At 43.3% G+C, this 16,699-nt stretch overlaps 1 protein-coding gene across 2 annotated transcripts in view; it reads left to right on the forward strand.

Moving 5' to 3' along the window:
* LOC110538909 (rabankyrin-5) overlaps nucleotides 1-16,699 on the forward strand; it is a 41,984-nt gene that overhangs the window by 5,013 nt on the left and 20,272 nt on the right. For both annotated transcript variants that reach the window (XR_005035030.1, XM_036937852.1), the window contains exons 6-16: nucleotides 3,862-4,011; nucleotides 5,119-5,284; nucleotides 8,558-8,762; nucleotides 9,192-9,260; nucleotides 9,463-9,668; nucleotides 9,860-9,957; nucleotides 10,173-10,380; nucleotides 10,513-10,611; nucleotides 11,741-11,894; nucleotides 12,164-12,332; nucleotides 12,603-12,721. Coding sequence is in view for 1 of the 2 variants with exons in the window: in XM_036937852.1 (XP_036793747.1) it covers nucleotides 3,862-4,011; nucleotides 5,119-5,284; nucleotides 8,558-8,762; nucleotides 9,192-9,260; nucleotides 9,463-9,668; nucleotides 9,860-9,957; nucleotides 10,173-10,380; nucleotides 10,513-10,611; nucleotides 11,741-11,894; nucleotides 12,164-12,332; nucleotides 12,603-12,721 (1,643 nt within the window). In the remaining variant the exon portion in view is untranslated. The remainder of the gene's footprint in view (nucleotides 1-3,861; nucleotides 4,012-5,118; nucleotides 5,285-8,557; nucleotides 8,763-9,191; nucleotides 9,261-9,462; nucleotides 9,669-9,859; nucleotides 9,958-10,172; nucleotides 10,381-10,512; nucleotides 10,612-11,740; nucleotides 11,895-12,163; nucleotides 12,333-12,602; nucleotides 12,722-16,699) is intronic.

The following is a 16,699-nucleotide window of genomic DNA, read 5'->3' on the forward strand; positions in this document are numbered from 1 at the left end:
AGGGATAATTACTGACACAAACATTGCCTTCCATGATATCCTGCATGTTATATCGGCCAATAATGACCAGGCAGTTCAGAAAAAGCAAAGACGTGAATAATGAAATTGATCCGATTGGTGTTTGACCATTATTTTCTGCAAAATGTGCAGTATTCTGATGTAGCTAGCTTTCTATCACCAAACACCATGCTTGATCCGTGTGAGTGGGCCAGTTGATTTTGCATGGTCAAGTGCCAAGTCCTTTTTTTATCATCTACTAGTAACATGACAACTCTTTGGGCACTTTACTACCTACTTACCCGATTCAGCTTCATCACTGAAGCCACCCCGTTGTGCTGTAACACCATTGGTGTCAATGGACTTGGAGCCTACAGCTTCATGGGGAATCCACTCTTCCACTATTGGAAGCCGTCATAATCATTTGAGCCCGAACATTATTTTTTCTCTCCCTGATTTCGTGGTATCCAATTGGTAGTTGGTCTTGTCCCATCGCTGCAACTCCCGTACCGACTTGGGAAAGGCGAAGGTCGAGAGCCGCGCGTCCTCCGAAACACGACCCCCGCCAAACCTCACTGCTTCTTGACACAATGCCCGCTTAACCCGGAAGCCAGCCGCATCATTGTGTCTGAGGAAAAACCATACAACTGGCGACCATTTCAGTGTGCATGCGCTTGGCCCGCCACAGGGGTCGCTAGAGCGCAATGGGACAAGGGCATCCCAGCTGGCCCAACCCTCCACTAACTAGGACGACGCTGTGCCAATTGTGAGCCGGATCATGGGTTTCACAGTCGCGACTGGCTGCGACACAGCCTGGAATCTAACCAGGATCTATAGTAACACAGGAGGCCCTGTGAGCCCCAACTATGACTGAAGGGCCAGGGATTCCCATGACCCAGTCTGCCTGAAGTGGAACAACTTTCTCCTTGCATTTCGACCAAATGTGCATGCCGGTGAACTGCCGCCACCACCAGGCCTTTTTTCTCTTGAAGTCAAAGCCGCAATGTACAGTCGTGGCCACAAGTTTTGAGAATGACACAAATATTAATGATCACAATTTGCCTCAGTTTGTATGATGGCAATTTCCATATATTCCAGAATGTTATGAAGAGTGATCAGATGAATTGCAATTAATTTCAGCCATGCCACAAAAGGACCAGCTGACATCATGTCAGTGATTCTCTCGTTAACGAGGACAAGGCTGAAGATCACTCTGTCATGCTGATTGAGTTCGAATAACAGACCTGAAGCTTCAAGAGGAGGCTGGTGCTTGGAATCATTGTTCTCCCTCTGTCCACCATGGTTACCTGCAATTAAACACGTGCCGTCATCATTCCTTTGCACAAAAGGGCTTCACAGGCAAGCATATTGCAGCCAGTAAGATTGCACCTAAATCAACCATTTATCGGATCATCAAGAACTTCAAGGAGAGCGGTTCAATTGTTGTGAAGAAGGCTTCAGGGCGCCCAAGAAAGTCCAGCAAGCGCCAGGACCGTCTCCTAAAGTTGATTCAGCAGCGTGATCGGGGCACCACCAGTACAGCGCTTGCTCAGGAATGGCAGCAGGCAGGTGTGAGTGCATCTGCACGCACAGTGAGGTGAAGACTTTTAGAGGATGGCCTGGTGTCAAGAAAGGCAGCAAAGAAGCCACTTTTCTCCAGGAAAAACATCAGGGACAGACTGATATTCTGAAAAAGGTACAGGGATTGGACTGCTGAGGACTGGGGTGAAGTCTTTTTCTCTGATGAATCCCCTTTCAGATTGTTTGGGGCATCTGGAAAAAAGCTTGTCCGGAGAAGACAAGGTGAACGCTACCATCAGTCCTGTGTCATGCCAACAGTAAAGCATCCTGAGACCATTCATGTGTGGGTTTGCTTATCAGCCAATTTTGCCTAAGCCATGAATAAAGAATGGTACCAACACATCCTCCGAGAGCAACTTCTCCCAACCATCCAGGAACAGTTTGGTGACGAACAATGCCTTTTCCAGCATGATGGAGCACCTTGCCATAAGATAGATGTTTTGTTCCCCAAGCCACTTAGCTATTTTGGGTCCATGGCCAGGAAACTCCCCAGACCTTATTCCATTGAGAACTTGTGGTCAATCCTCAAGAGGCGGGTGGACAAACAAAAACCCACAAATTCTGACAAACTCCAAGCATTGATTATGCAAGAATGGGCTGCCATCAGTCAGGATGTGGCCCAGAAGTTAATTGACAGCATGCCAGGGCGGATTGCAGAGGTCTCGAAAAAGAAGGGTCAACACTGCAAATATTGTCTCTTTGTCAATAAAAGCCTTTGACACTTATGAAATGTTTGTAATTATACTTCAGTATTTCATAGTAACATCTGACAAAACTATCTAAAGACACTAAAGCAGCAAACTTTGTGGAAATTAATATTTGTCATTCTCAAAACTTTTGGCCACGACTGTATTGTTGGTATGAGTTTTTGATAAATGTAATTCATATTGCGAAAATAGAAGTGTGTAATATTTGTTGTTCATAAACTTTTGCATAAAGAGCATTTAAATAGATTATAATCTATCTACGCTGTTAGATTTTTGGAAATATATTGTGCAACCTGTCCTTTTTTAAAATTAAAATCAATCCATTCAATAATCTAGCAGCCAATTTGTACTCAACAGCTGAATCTGAATGGTATCACTACCTAGTTTCCCATAGCAACCGCAGTGATTACCCTATATTTATTCAGCAGCAGCAGGCTGCCACTGCAAATGATATTGTATGATACATTATTTTTTTCTCAATTTTGTACAATTTAAAAAAAAATATATATATATATATATATATTTCTACAATTTTCAGGGTGGTAAAATGTCAGTGTAAACTTAAATGACAAACCAGGATAGGCAGTAAGTAGAAAAGGTAACGGATCAATATGTTTGTAAATAATATCATATTTGAGCACTAACAATCACCAAAATAAACTAGACAGTCATGGAGAATCTAAAATTCCATGGGCCATGGATTTTGTTGTTTTTAAGTCACTCCGATAGCATTATAACACGGCATAAGCAATTGAAAAATGTAGCTTTGCAGGAAATTAGCTTTGAAACTGCAATTTCTTCTCTCAGGCCCATGGCAGATGTGTAGAATTGCAGGAAACCTGCTTTAAAACTAATTTTCTCTGCCCATGGCAAAATGTGTTGAACAGAACATTTGCTTTTAAACAGCAACAGTGAAACACTGCTGAAAAAAATCGTAGGGGAAACACTGCAACTGGTCATCTGTTCTGTCTCCTTGTGTCCAGTCTGTGGGGTGTATTCCATATATTTTAAGTCCTGAGCCCATAATTGAGTTATATCTCTGCGTGTCAAGAAGCCCATTGTCTTATCACCTCATTAATCCCATGCTCAGTGGCCAGATCCCTGTGATTCTCAAGTTTCTGTTAATGACTAGGACCAAGGAAATTACTTGTCATCTTTCTTCAGCTGACTGACTCCTGTTAGTGCTGCTGCTGACTCTGCCTGACTGATTGCGGTGGCCCATGAAGGCTCAATTTGCTGTTTCATTATACTTATATTACTCTGGTGTAGGCTTTGATTAGCGGTTTGGACTGAGGAGATAGAACTGATTTCAATATGAATATAATTTGGCACTGTCAGGTGTTTTCATTCAACACTAAAGAAAATAGCAAATAAATTTAATATAGAATAAAAATGCATCCACCTGTCTAATTGTAACACCTCCTAGATCATATAATTTCTAGAAGGTAAAAAGCCCCTCAAGACCACTTACAATGGCAATGTCTGTTCTAGTAATGATATTTCTAGGACCCAGATGACAGAGCTTTTTCATATTTTCATATTTAAAAAAAATAAACTCCCATCTTTGTCTCAACAGGATGACCTAAGGAAAGAGGACTTCAGCACTATGAGTGCTCCGCTGCTCTTCAAGATGATCAAGTCTAAAACAGATTTCCCTCTTCACAAAGCCATCAAAGTTGAGAGGGAAGACGTGGTCTTCCTCTACCTCATTGAGATGGACTCGCAGGTGAGAGAGCTTCACATGTTGTCCTCTGAGAAGTAATTTCACCGAAGACCAATATGCTGTTCTCAGCTGGAGCAGGACCTGTATTAGGGATTATTTATTTAAATAAGCTTTGTTGCGCAATTTAAAGGTCAATATACTTTATTTCAAACAGTTAGGGATATTCTAATGAATTTAGGCCTTGTAAAAAATACATCTAGGCTAAATATAAGACTTGCACAACCATAAGACCCACTAATAATGACATTATTTTATCAAAATAGTTTAACCTGCTTTTTTCCCCCAATAGTCACTGATCTGACTTTCAAGTCTGTCTGTGAAAATGCCCTTTTTGTTAACATTTTTGCCAGAACCATGCATATGCACATTCACTAAGAATGACCATAAACAATCTCTCAGCACAAGCTCACATGCTAGTCAGTAGCCAGCTAGTCTTTATATTTAAAGTTTAGCCAACTTGGATCTATTTGCTTGCTAACAGGGTAGAATAGTTGAATCGTTTTACACCCTCCTGTCTGTCTCCAACCTCCAACTGTTAGAACAACAGCCTGTTTACTTTGTTTAGATGTTGAAATCAAGTGCCCTACCTGGATAAGAAGATAAGCATTTCTCGAGTTGCTATGTCAATTCCTTATTTAAATACATTTTATGCTGCTAGCAATGTGTGACAAACAGAGTCATTTTCCTCAATCATCGATACTCCGTGTTTGGGTTGTCTGCTCTGTGCTAAATTTTGGAAGTTGAGACATAAAAAAAGGGTAAGGGAATCAACCGATTTTCTGTTGGACCAAAACTCAAATGCAAATAGCGAGTTGAAACTGCTTGTTGTCAGAGTGAAATAAGTTATATTTTGTCGTTGTCGAGTGGCAGGGGGAGGAGCTTAGTGTCTGCAAGTGGGAAGGAGCGAAGTAGAGACAAAAATGAAAAAATATAAAAACCTTGATTCTTGCGATACAGCAATTTGGAACATGGCGCTAAAAGATGAATTGGATATATCAGGAGTCTGTTAGAGTGCTGATAAAGGATCAGTTTACAGACCAGTGTTGAGAAGCCAACTATACCTTTTTTTCTTCCTTCTTTATATACATCTTGTATTCTCCACATTTGCAGTTGCCTGGGAAGCTGAATGAACTGGACAACAATGGAGACTTGGCCCTGGACCTGGCTCTGTCTCGTAAACTGGAGAGTATCGCCACCACGCTGGTCAACAACAAAGCAGACGTGGACATGGTGGACCAGAGTGGCTGGAACCTCCTTCACAAAGCCATCCAAAGAGGTAGGGGGTGCCGCACATTCTCTCTGCAGTATGTCACATACTCGCGTACCGTATGGCTTCAGACACATTGCATTATCCACAACAACACAGCCCTCCCTATGTAAAGCTCAATGCTGGGCTAGAGATGAACCATGTTGAATATTAAGGGTAAAGACACACCCCATTGTGCGTCCTAATTAGAGGTTGACCGATTATGATTTTTTTTCAACGCCGATACCGATTATTGGAGGACCAAAAAAGCCAATACCGATTAATCAGCTGAATTTTTAACTTTTTTACATTTATTTGTAATTATGACAATTTCAACAATACTGAATGAACACTTATTTTAACTTAATACATCAAGAAAATCAATTTAGCCTCAAATAAATAATGAAACATGTTCAATTCGGTTTAAATAATGCAAAAACAAAGTGTTGGAGAAGAAAGTCAAAGTGCAATATGTGCCATGTAAAATATGTGCTATGTAAGAAAGCTAACGTTTCAGTTCCTTGCTCAGAACATAACAACATATGAAAAGCTGGTGGCTCCTTTTAACATGAGTCTTCAATATTCCCAGGTAAGAGGTTTTAGGTTGTAGTTAATATACACTGCTCAAAAAAATAAAGGGAAGACTTAAGCAACACAATGTAACTCCAAGTCAATCACACTTCTGTGAAATCACTGTCCACTTAGGAAGCAACACTGATTGACAATAAATTTCACATGCTGTTGTCTATTCCATTTGCACAACAGGTGGAAATTATAGGCAATTAGCAAGACACCCCCAATAAAGGAGTGGTTCTGCAGGTGGTGACCACAGACCACTTCTCAGTTCCTATGCTTCCTGGCTGATGTTTTGGTCACTTTTGAATGCTGGCGGTGCTTTCACTCTAGTGGTAGCATGAGACGAAGTCTACAACCCACACAAGTGGCTCAGGTAGTGCAGCTCATCCAGGATGGCACACAATGAGAGCTGTGGCAAGAAGGTTTGCTGTGTCTGTCAGCGTAGTGTCCAGAGCATGGAGGCGCTACCAGGAGACAGGCCAGTACATCAGGAGACGTGGAGGAGGCCGTAGGAGGGCAACAACCCAGCAGCAGGACCGCTACTTCCGCCTTTGTGCAAGGAGGAGCAGGAGGAGCACTGCCAGAGCCCTGGAAAATGACCTCCAGCAGGCCACAAATGTGCATGTGTCTGCTCAAACGGTCAGAAACAGACTCCATGAGGGTTGTATGAGGGCCCGACGTCCACAGGTGGGGGTTGTGCTTACAGCCCAACACCGTGCAGGACGTTTGGCATTTGCCAGAGAACACCAAGATTGGCAAATTCGCCACTGGCGCCCCCCTGTGCTCTTCACAGATGAAAGCAGGTTCACACTGAGCACATGTGACAGACGTGACAGAGTCTGGAGACGCCGTGGAGAACGTTCTGCTGCCTGCAACATCCTCCAGCATGACCAGTTTGGCGGTGGGTCAGTCATGGTGTGGGGTGGCATTTCTTTGGGGGGCCGCACAGCCTTCCATGTGCTCGCCAGAGGTAGCCTGACTGCCATTAGGTACCGAGATGAGATCCTCAGACCCCTTGTGAGACCATATGCTGGTGCGGTTGGCCCTGGGTTCCTCCTAATGCAAGACAATGCTAGACCTCATGTGGCTGGAGTGTGTCAGCAGTTCCTGCAAGAGGAAGGCATTGATGCTATGGACTGGCCCGCCCGTTCCCCAGACCTGAATCCAATTGAGCACATCTGGGACATTATGTCTCGCTCCATCCACCAACGCCACGTTGCACCACAGACTGTCCAGGAGTTGGCGGATGCTTTAGTCCAGGTCTGGGAGGAGATCCCTCTGGAGACCATCCGCCACCTCATCAGGAGCATGCCCAGGCGTTGTAGGGAGGGCATACAGGCACGTGGAGGCCACACACACTACTGAGCATCATTTTGACTTGTTTTAAGGACATTACATCAAAGTTGGATCAGCCTGTAGTTTGGTTCTCCACTTTAATTTTGAGTGTGACTCCAAATCCAGACCTCCATGGGTTGATATTTGATTTCCATTGATCATTTTTGTGTGATTTTGTTGTCAGCACATTCAACTATGTAAAGAAAAAAGTATTTAATAAGAAAATTTCATTCATTCAGATCTAGGATGTGTTATTTTAGTGTTCCCTTTATTTTTTTGAGCAGTGTAGTAATTTATAGGGCTATTTCTCGCTATACCATTTGTATTCCATATACATTTTGACTATTGGATGTTCTTATAGGCACTTTAGTATTGCCAGTGTATCAGTATAGCTTCCGTCCCTCTCCTCGCTCCTACCTGTGCTCGAACCAGGAACACATCGACAACAGCCACCCTTGAAGAAGTGTTACCCATGCAGAGCAAGGGGAACAACTACTCCCAAGTCTCAGAGCGAGTGACTTTTGAAAGGCTATTAGCACACACCCCGCTAACTAGCTAGCCATTTCACATCGGTTACACCAGCCTAATCTCGGGAGTTGATAGGCTTGAAGTCATAAACAGCGCAATGCTTGAAGCACAGTGAAGAGCTGCTAGCAAAACGCACAAAAGCTAAATATGCAGGTTTAAAAATATACCTCTTTGTAAGGCATTGATGTTTATGGTTAGGTACACGTTGGAGCAATGACGGTCCTTTTTCCGCGAATGCGCACCGCATCGATTATATGCAATGCAGGACATCCTAGATAAACTAGTAATATCATCAACCATGTGTAGTTAACTAGTGATTATGATTGATTGTTTTTTATAAGATACGTTTAATGCTAGCTAGCAACTTACCGTGGCTTCTTACTGCATTCGCGTAACAGGTAGGCTCCTCGTGGAGTGCAACAAGAGGCAGGTCGTTATTGCGTTGGACTAGTTAACTGTAAGGTTGCAAGATTGAATCCCCGAGCTGACAAGGTAAAAATCTGTCGTTCTGCCCCTGAACAAGGTAGTTAACCCACCGTTCCTAGGTCGTCATTGAAAATATGTTCTTTAACTGACTTGCCTAGTTAAAAAACTTGCCTGTCTAAAAACTATATTTTAAAAATAAATTGCCAAATCGGTGTCCAAAAATACAGATTTCCAATTGTTATGAAAACTTGAAATGGCCGATTTAATTAGGGCCAATTCCGATTAATCGGTCAACCTCTAGTCCTAATTCTCCACACGTCTCCTGATGTGCGCACTACTACAGCATCTGCACACAGCCAGTCATGGAATGGAAAAGTGTGGAGAATGGAGAGACAGATCATGATTTCCCTGGCCCCTTCTCTCCCTCCGCCCCCGCAGGTGATGAATTTGCCTCCACCTTCCTGATCCGCCACTTGGCCCAGGTGAACGCAGCCACGGTCGGGGCGGTAGAAACCCCTCTGCACCTGGTGTGTTCCTTTAGCCCCAAGAAGCACTCTGGGGAGGTGATGAGTGGCATGGCCCGCATTGCAGAGGCCCTGCTCAAGACAGGGGCCAACCCCAACATGCAGAACAGCAAGGGAAGGTGGGTAATACTATATGGCAATCCCTCTGATCCATTGAGCCCATCTGGTGTGATATAGCAACGGTCTATTCAAATGGGAGTTGATGTTTCGACTGATTGTTCTGACTTCAAATCAGCATCTGAACTTATTTTAAATTTGATTTAAAAAAATTACAGCTTTTTTCTCTCCAATTTTGTGGTATCCAATTGGTAGTAGTTAGTCTTGTCTCATCGCTGCAACTCCCGTATGGACTCGGGAGAGGCGAAGGTCGAGAGCCATGCGTCCTCCGAAACCCAACCTTGCCGCACTACTTCTTGACACAATGCACATCCAACCCGGAAGCCAGCCGCACCAATGTGTCGGAGTAAACACTTTGATCTGTTTGTGTTACATGACGTATTTTTGTCATGATCCCGATACTGTGACTTTATACGTTTTTTATTTCCCAGAACTCCCCTACATGAAGCGGTGGTGTCGGGGAATGAGCCTGTGTTCAACCAGCTCCTACAGTGTAAACAGTGAGTTAAAACAGAAAACCATTTACTAAACCAACGACCTGGGTCCTACTCCCCATTGACCTTATTGAAAACAGCCTCGGGAGTAGCCTCTATTTCCTGGTGTAATACTGTCTGTCATCTTTTCTCTCGCCCCCCCCCCCCCCCCCCCCCCCCTTTCCTCTGCTCTTTCTTCCTCGCTTCCCTCCTGTGCCTCTCTCCCAAGGCTGGACCTGGAGCTGAAGGACCATGAGGGGAGCACAGCTCTGTGGCTGGCCCTGCAGTACATCACCGTGTCCTCTGACGCCAACGTTAACCCCTTTGAGGACGACGCTCCGGTGGTGGAGAATGGAACACTGTTTGATGAAAACAGCTTTGCAGCCCAGCTCATCCAGAGAGGCAGTAACCCAGACGCACCAGACACAACCACAGGTAAAATGTCTCATTTGAAGGGAACATGCTAAAATGTATACATGTTTATGTATGATTTGTAACTTGGATGAATATGATGCAATAATATAAAGTATTAAACAATACGGAAGTCAGTGCACTTATGTTTTTGAATCTTACTTTCCTTTTCCCTTTCTTTCTCTCGCTTATTCCTTCCCTCCATTCCTCCTCAGAGAACTGTCTCATGCAGAGGGCAACGGGTGTAGGCAGTGAGGCTGCTGCCCTCTTCCTGGCCACACATGGGGCAAAGGTCAACCATGCCAACAAATGGGTATGCAATGATGCACTGCAGGATCACATGAAACATCATACCTCTGCCAGTTCATCACAAATTACTACTTCAGACACTACAGTACAATAGTGAATCATAAGTTATACTGCATCACAAACTACTTCGTCATACAAGCTAAACCCCCCCCCCCCCCCCCCCTCATCCTGTCTGTTTGTATGTCTGACGCTGTGTGTGTCTCCTCCCCTCCCCCATAGGGTGAGACCCCTCTCCACACGGCGTGTCGCTGTGGTTTGGCTGGCCTGACAGCAGAGCTTCTCCATCAGGGGGCTAACCCTAACCTGCAGACGCAGAAGGCCCTCCCCGATGAGGCCCTGGCCCAGGGGGTGTCCCTGCAGAGCCCGCTCCACATGGCCATCGTACACAACCACCCCGACGTGGTGTCAGTCATCTTGGAGCAGAAAGGTAGGTTAGTGGACAGTGGGCAGCATCTCTGTGTCAAACAGCCCAGGGAGATGAATGAACATGATTGACACCCAGCGTGAAAATTGGAATTGTTACCTGCATACCAACAATTTTATTCCCTGGTGTTTCCAGCCAATGCTCTTCACGCCACCAACAACCTGCAGATCATCCCAGACTTCAGCCTCAAAGACTCCATGGACCAGACGGTGTTGGGCCTAGCCCTTTGGACAGGTAGGCTTCACCAACAACAAAAAACGCTACACATCAGATGGGTAGCTACTAGCTATTGTCAGTGTGAAAGAGCCTGCCGACGCTCTATCAATTTAAAATGCTTTTAAAGGGATACTGTGAGATTATGACCTTTGTCTACATAACCAGAATCGGATTAATTTGTGGACATGATTTGTATCTCTCTGCGTCCAGTATGAAGGAAATTAGAGGTCATTTTATGAGCCAATGTTAACAAGCGTAAGCGAAATGACTCTAACTCTACAGGTACGCTAGCATATGCTAATGTACCTGTAGACTTCCAGTCATTGGAAGACTACGGGTACTCCACCAGTTCAGTTCATGGGTAAGTAGAAAGATGACTTAATTGCCAAAATTGCGGCGTATCACTTTAAAAACGGAGTAGTTTCATGTCCTTGTAGGGCTCACACCTTCACACTTCCTCCTCCTTTTCCAGTCTCGCATGCCATGGATAGCGAGACAAACAGAGTAGGTATGTGCAGCCAAACGTTTCTAGTCATGATAGTCCAACCTAAAACATCGTCCATAGACCAGTGGTTTTCAACCTGTGGGTCCGCACATTTTAAACGTAAAAAAAATAGATTTGTTTTCTTCCTAATTACTATTAATACTTCCTATAGTATTTTAAGCAATTTTTACATTTACTTTTCACAATGCAAATTTTAATAATAGGCCTTTCACTGCTAAAATGTACTACATTTGACTGCCAAGAGATTTTGTTAAAATGATTTTTGACTCTGCAAATGGTCCTCAAGCTTTTGACTAATTTGGTGGTCCCCGGAAAGGAGAAGGTTGGGAACCGCTGCTATAGACGTAGTCCACGCTGGAGTCGAGCAGTAGTTCCCTTTACAGATTATCCCAGATTGAGTTCTGGTTCCTGCCGTGTGCTCCACTGCTTTGCCTGTGCTTTGCACCTGCTTCTTTTGGGCTTTTCCCTATCTCTTAGATAAAGATACAGAACAAATACAGTGGAGATGTGCAATTAACAGGATTTTAAAAGGGTAGTTTGGTCTCACGGAACAATGATCTGCATCAGATCATGTGTTCAACCTCACTGCCATTCGGGATCCACAGCTTTCAGTATGTCTGTGTCCTCTCATCTGTCCCTCAGGTATGCACACCATAGCAGCCCAACTCCTGGGCTCTGGGGCGTCCATCAACGACACCATGTCCAACGGTCAGACCCTGCTGCACATGGCCATCCGCAGACAGGACAGCAAGAGTGCCCTGTTCCTCCTGGAGCACCAGGCTGACATCAATGTCAAGTAGGAGGACTCGGATCAGGAGCTTCATAAACCAGCAGATGCATTTCTCAGTTCTTTATTTCCCCTCAAGGGGAATTTTAATTTGCCATCTTAAAAGTCAGATAACGTATCATAAAGAAACTGTGGAGCAGTCTCCCATTTTATACAACAATGCAAAGATGTATGGAAGCACAAGCCATAGGTGATATGATCTGTAGTGTTACACATTGGCTGAGTATCTCTGTGAGGTGTTTATGTAAGTAGGTATAAAAAAAAATCTCTCCCTGCAGAACCCAGGAGGGTGAGACGGCGCTGCAGCTGGCCATCAGTAACCAACTCCCCCTGGTGGTGGACGCCATCTGCACACGGGGGGCCGACATGTCCGTGGTGGACGAGAGGGGACACCCCCCTCTGTGGCTGGCCTTGGAGAACGGTCTCGAGGACATCGCGTCCACACTGGTGAGATTGGAGGAGAGGGGGGTAAAGGAGAAAGCGATGGGGGGAGGAAGAGGAAGGGGGTGGTTGTGGAAGTGGGAGCCCACAGATTAATGTAAATAAGAGACTATGTTATCCCATGATGGTTGTATGTGAGAGCCTCAAGTGTTCTAGTCAATAACGTGTATGTCATGAGTAGGGCCAGGAGTCATCCAGGTCAGGAGAGAACTTCTGGTTGGTCCTAGTTTTGAGTGGGATTGGTATGAGAATGTCTGCTTGTTTCTGCTACTGTAGGTCCGACACGGTTGTGATGCCACCAGTTGGAGCTCTGGTCCCTCAGGCTGTCAGCAGACCCTCCTCCACAGGGCTGTGGATGAGAACAACGAGGTCACCGCCTGCTTCCTCATCCGCAGGTCTGTCTGATCACACTCATCCCTCACAACGCACTCATTCCTTTTGATCAAATTAACACATTTATATAATGGAGCGAGTGTTGCCGATGCGTCTCACCTTCTAATGCACTCATCCCTCAACGGGTGGCTGCACTCAGCCCTTACTGTGGTCTCACAGCAAATTATACTCATCCTTCTTTATAGCAAATATATTAACTGCCTTTTTATATCTGAGAGTGGCACCTCACCTTTTAATGCCCTTATCCCTCAATGTGCCCATATTCCTTGCATTGCAAGTGCTGTGCTCTACCAACTGAGCTACACAGCAGTGGTTTCCAACATTACATTTTTTTGTAGCATCTTGATGGCATATACAATTCTGCGGCACACCTAAAATTTCCCTATTAATTAATTTAGTGGTAATGACCTGATCGATACTGTAAATCATCTATTGTCTGAATGATGCTGCCACCCCCGTGCTTCGCGGTTGGGATGGTGTTCTTTGGCTTGCAAACCGCCCCCCTTTTCCTCCAAACATAGCAATGGTCATTATGGCCAAACCGTTATATTTTTGTTTCATCAGACCAGAGGACATTTCTCCAAAAAGTACAATCTTTGTCCCCATGTGCAGTTGCAAACCGTAGTCTGGCTTTTTTATGGCGGTTTTGGAGCAGTGGCTTCTTCCTTGCTGAGTGGCCTTTCAGGTTATGTCGATATAGGACTCATTTTACTGTGGATATAGGTGCTTTTATACCCGTTTTTCCTCCAGCATCTTCACAAGGTCCTTTGCTGTTGTTCTGGGGTTGATTTGCACTTCTCGCACCAAAGTACGTTCATCTCTAGGAGACAGAATGCGTCTCCTTCCTGAGCGTTATGACGGCTGCGTGGTCCCATGGTGTTTATACTTGCGTACTACTGTTTGTATAGATGAACGTGATATCCTTCAGGCACTTGGAAATTGCTCCCAAGGATGAACCAGACTTGTGGAGGTCTACAATTTGGTCTTGGCTGATTTCTTTGGATTTTCCCATGATGTCAAGCAAAGAAGCACTGAGTTTGAAGGCTGACCTTGAAATGCATCCACAGGTACACCTCCAATTGACTCAAATTAGGTCAATTAGCATATCAGAAGCTTCTAAAGCCATGACATAATTTTCTGGAATTTTCCAAGCTGTTTAAAGGCACAGTCAACTTAGTGTATGTAAAATGCTGACCCACTGGAATTGTCATACAGTGAAATTAATCTCTGTAAACAATTGTTGGAAAATGTATTGTGTCATGCGCAAAGTAGATGTCTTAACTGACTTGCCAAAACTATAGTTTGTTAACAAGAAATTTGTGGAGTGGTTGAAAAAAAAGTTTTAATGACTCCAGCCTAAGTGTATGTAAACTTCCGACTTCAACTGTCCATACAAATTATTAGACCAAAGGTCTAACAGTTCACCTGACAACAGTTCACCTGACACAAGACTGAATCCAAACATTACACTGTTGTGCCTTTTGCATTTACTGTACTTTTGCGCCATTTGTTGTAACTAATTCTGAAAATACTCAGGATATGGCTGGGCAATAAGGCCCAAATATAGTATCACAATATTTTTCATATCTTTGACGCTATTTGATGTTTTTGAATAATAAAAATTATACATTTTGCTTTATTAGTTGGGTGGCAACACATACATTCTAAGGGATTTCAATGGGTCTTTCTCCATTCTGATTATTTTATACTGTTCAACATCAATCAATTTCCGTCCCCCCTGTATTTTAATTAATTTCTTAATTTCCTGCACTGATTTGAGAGAATTTTCACACTAGCACATAAGGCTGCACGATATGGGCAAAAAAGGCCTTATTTTTAACCTAATGTTGCAATTGCTATTTGACTTGCAATTTAGATCAAAACACTTGGGTGAACTGTTGGAATCATGGAAATTCGTTAGTTAGAATATAAGTCATTGAGGGCACTTTGCCTATTGTCCTGTAGCCCATCCCAGCCTTGTGCAGGTCTACAATTTTATCCCTGATGTCCTTACACAGCTCTCTGGTCTTGGCCATTGTGGAGAGGTTGGGGTCTGTTTGATTGTGTGTGGACAGGTGTTTCTTATACAGGTAACGAGTTCAAACAGGTGCGGTTAATATAGGTAGTGAGCGGAGAACAGGAGGACTTCTTAAAGAAAAACTAACAGGTCTGTGAGAGCTGGAATTCTTACTGGTTGGTAGGTGATCAAATACTTATGTCATGCAATAAAATGCAAATTAATTACTTAAAAATCATACAATGTGATTTTCTGGATTTTTGTCTTAGATTCCGTCTCTCACAGTTGAAGTGTACCTATGATAAATTATAGACCTCTACATGCTTTGTAAATAGGAAAACCTGAAAAATCAGCAGTGTCTCAAATACTTGTTCTCCCCACTGTATATAACAAACTATAGCTTTGGCAAGTTGGTTAGGACATCTACTTTGTGCATGACACAATTGTTTCACTTATAATTCACTGTATGACAATTCCAGTGGGTCAGAAGTTTACATACACTAAGTTGACTGTGCCTTTAAACAGCTTGGAAAATTCCAGAAAATTATGTCATGACTTTATAAGCTTCTGATAGGCTAATTGACATCATTTGAGTCAATTGGAGGTGTACCCGTGTATGTATTTCAAGGCCTTCCTTCAAACTCCGCGCCTCTTTGCTTGACATCATGGGAAAATCAAACAATAGCACGCAAGTTTGCAACTGCACATATGGGAAAGATCATACTTTTTGGAGAAATGTCCTCTGGTCTGATGAAACAAAAATATAATTGTTTGGCCATAATGACCATCATTATGTTTGGAGGAAAAAGAGGCAGGCTTGAAAGCCGAAGAACACCTTCCCAACCGTGAAGCACAGGGTGGCATCATCATGTTGTGGGGGTGCTTTGCTGCAGGAAGGATTGGTGCACTTCACAAAATAGATGGCATCATGAGAATGGAAAATTGGCTATATGGGTCTTCCAAATTGTGGTCGCAAATGGGTCTTCCAAATGGACAATGACCCCAAGCATACTTCCAAAGTTGTGGCAAAATAGCTTAATAACAACAAAGTCAAGGTATTGGAGTGGCCATCACAAAGCCCTGACCTCAATCCTATAGGAAATGTGTGGGCAGAACTGAAAATGCGTGTGCGTGCAAGGAGGCCAACAAATCTGACTCAGTTACAGGAGCTCTGTCAGGAGGAATGGGCCAAAATTCACCCAAATTATTGTGGGAAGCTTGTGGAAGGCAACCTGAAATGTTTTATCCAAGTTAAACAATTTAAAGGCAATGCTACCAAATACTAATTGAGTGTATGTAAACTTCTGACCCACTGGGAATGTACTGAAATAAATAATTCTCTCTACTATTATTCTGATGTTTCACATTCTCAAAATAAAGTGGTGATCCTAACTGACCTAAGACAGTTATTTTTTACAAGGATTAAATGCCAGGAATCGTGAAACTGAGTTGAAATGTATTTGGCTAAGGTGTATATAACTTCCAACTTCAACTGTATCTGTTGTAACAAGCAGTGTTCTCATTGGGTTTACTTGATAGCTACCTACACAAATAGCTAGCTAGAACAAAGTGTTAATAAGATATTAATTTAAAAAGATTAAAAGCAAAAGATTGTCAGTCCGCTAAGGACCTTTTTCATGTAAAGGGTGTATGTTTATTGTGTTATTATTTAGTAAGCGAGTAAATAAATAATTAAACCAGTTTGTGTAGTACTGAATAATGATGTAGGCTGGGGTTTTTGCAGATCCAAGAAGTTTACGAATGGTCAGAATGATGATAAGAGGTAATAATTATGAAGATGACTGTTTATCGATGAAATGGGACCTTCAAGTTTAATTTGGGAGATGGTAACTCTCTAAACAACTTCTTCCGTGGTGCCCCAAATCCTAATGAGTTAATTGTAACATAATTCATTTAATTGAGTAACAAGTCAACATATTTTGTGGATTAAATAGGTAATTAG

The sequence above is a fragment of the Oncorhynchus mykiss genome, chromosome 12 (assembly GCF_013265735.2).
Source record: "Oncorhynchus mykiss isolate Arlee chromosome 12, USDA_OmykA_1.1, whole genome shotgun sequence".
Lineage (NCBI taxonomy): Eukaryota > Metazoa > Chordata > Actinopteri > Salmoniformes > Salmonidae > Oncorhynchus > Oncorhynchus mykiss.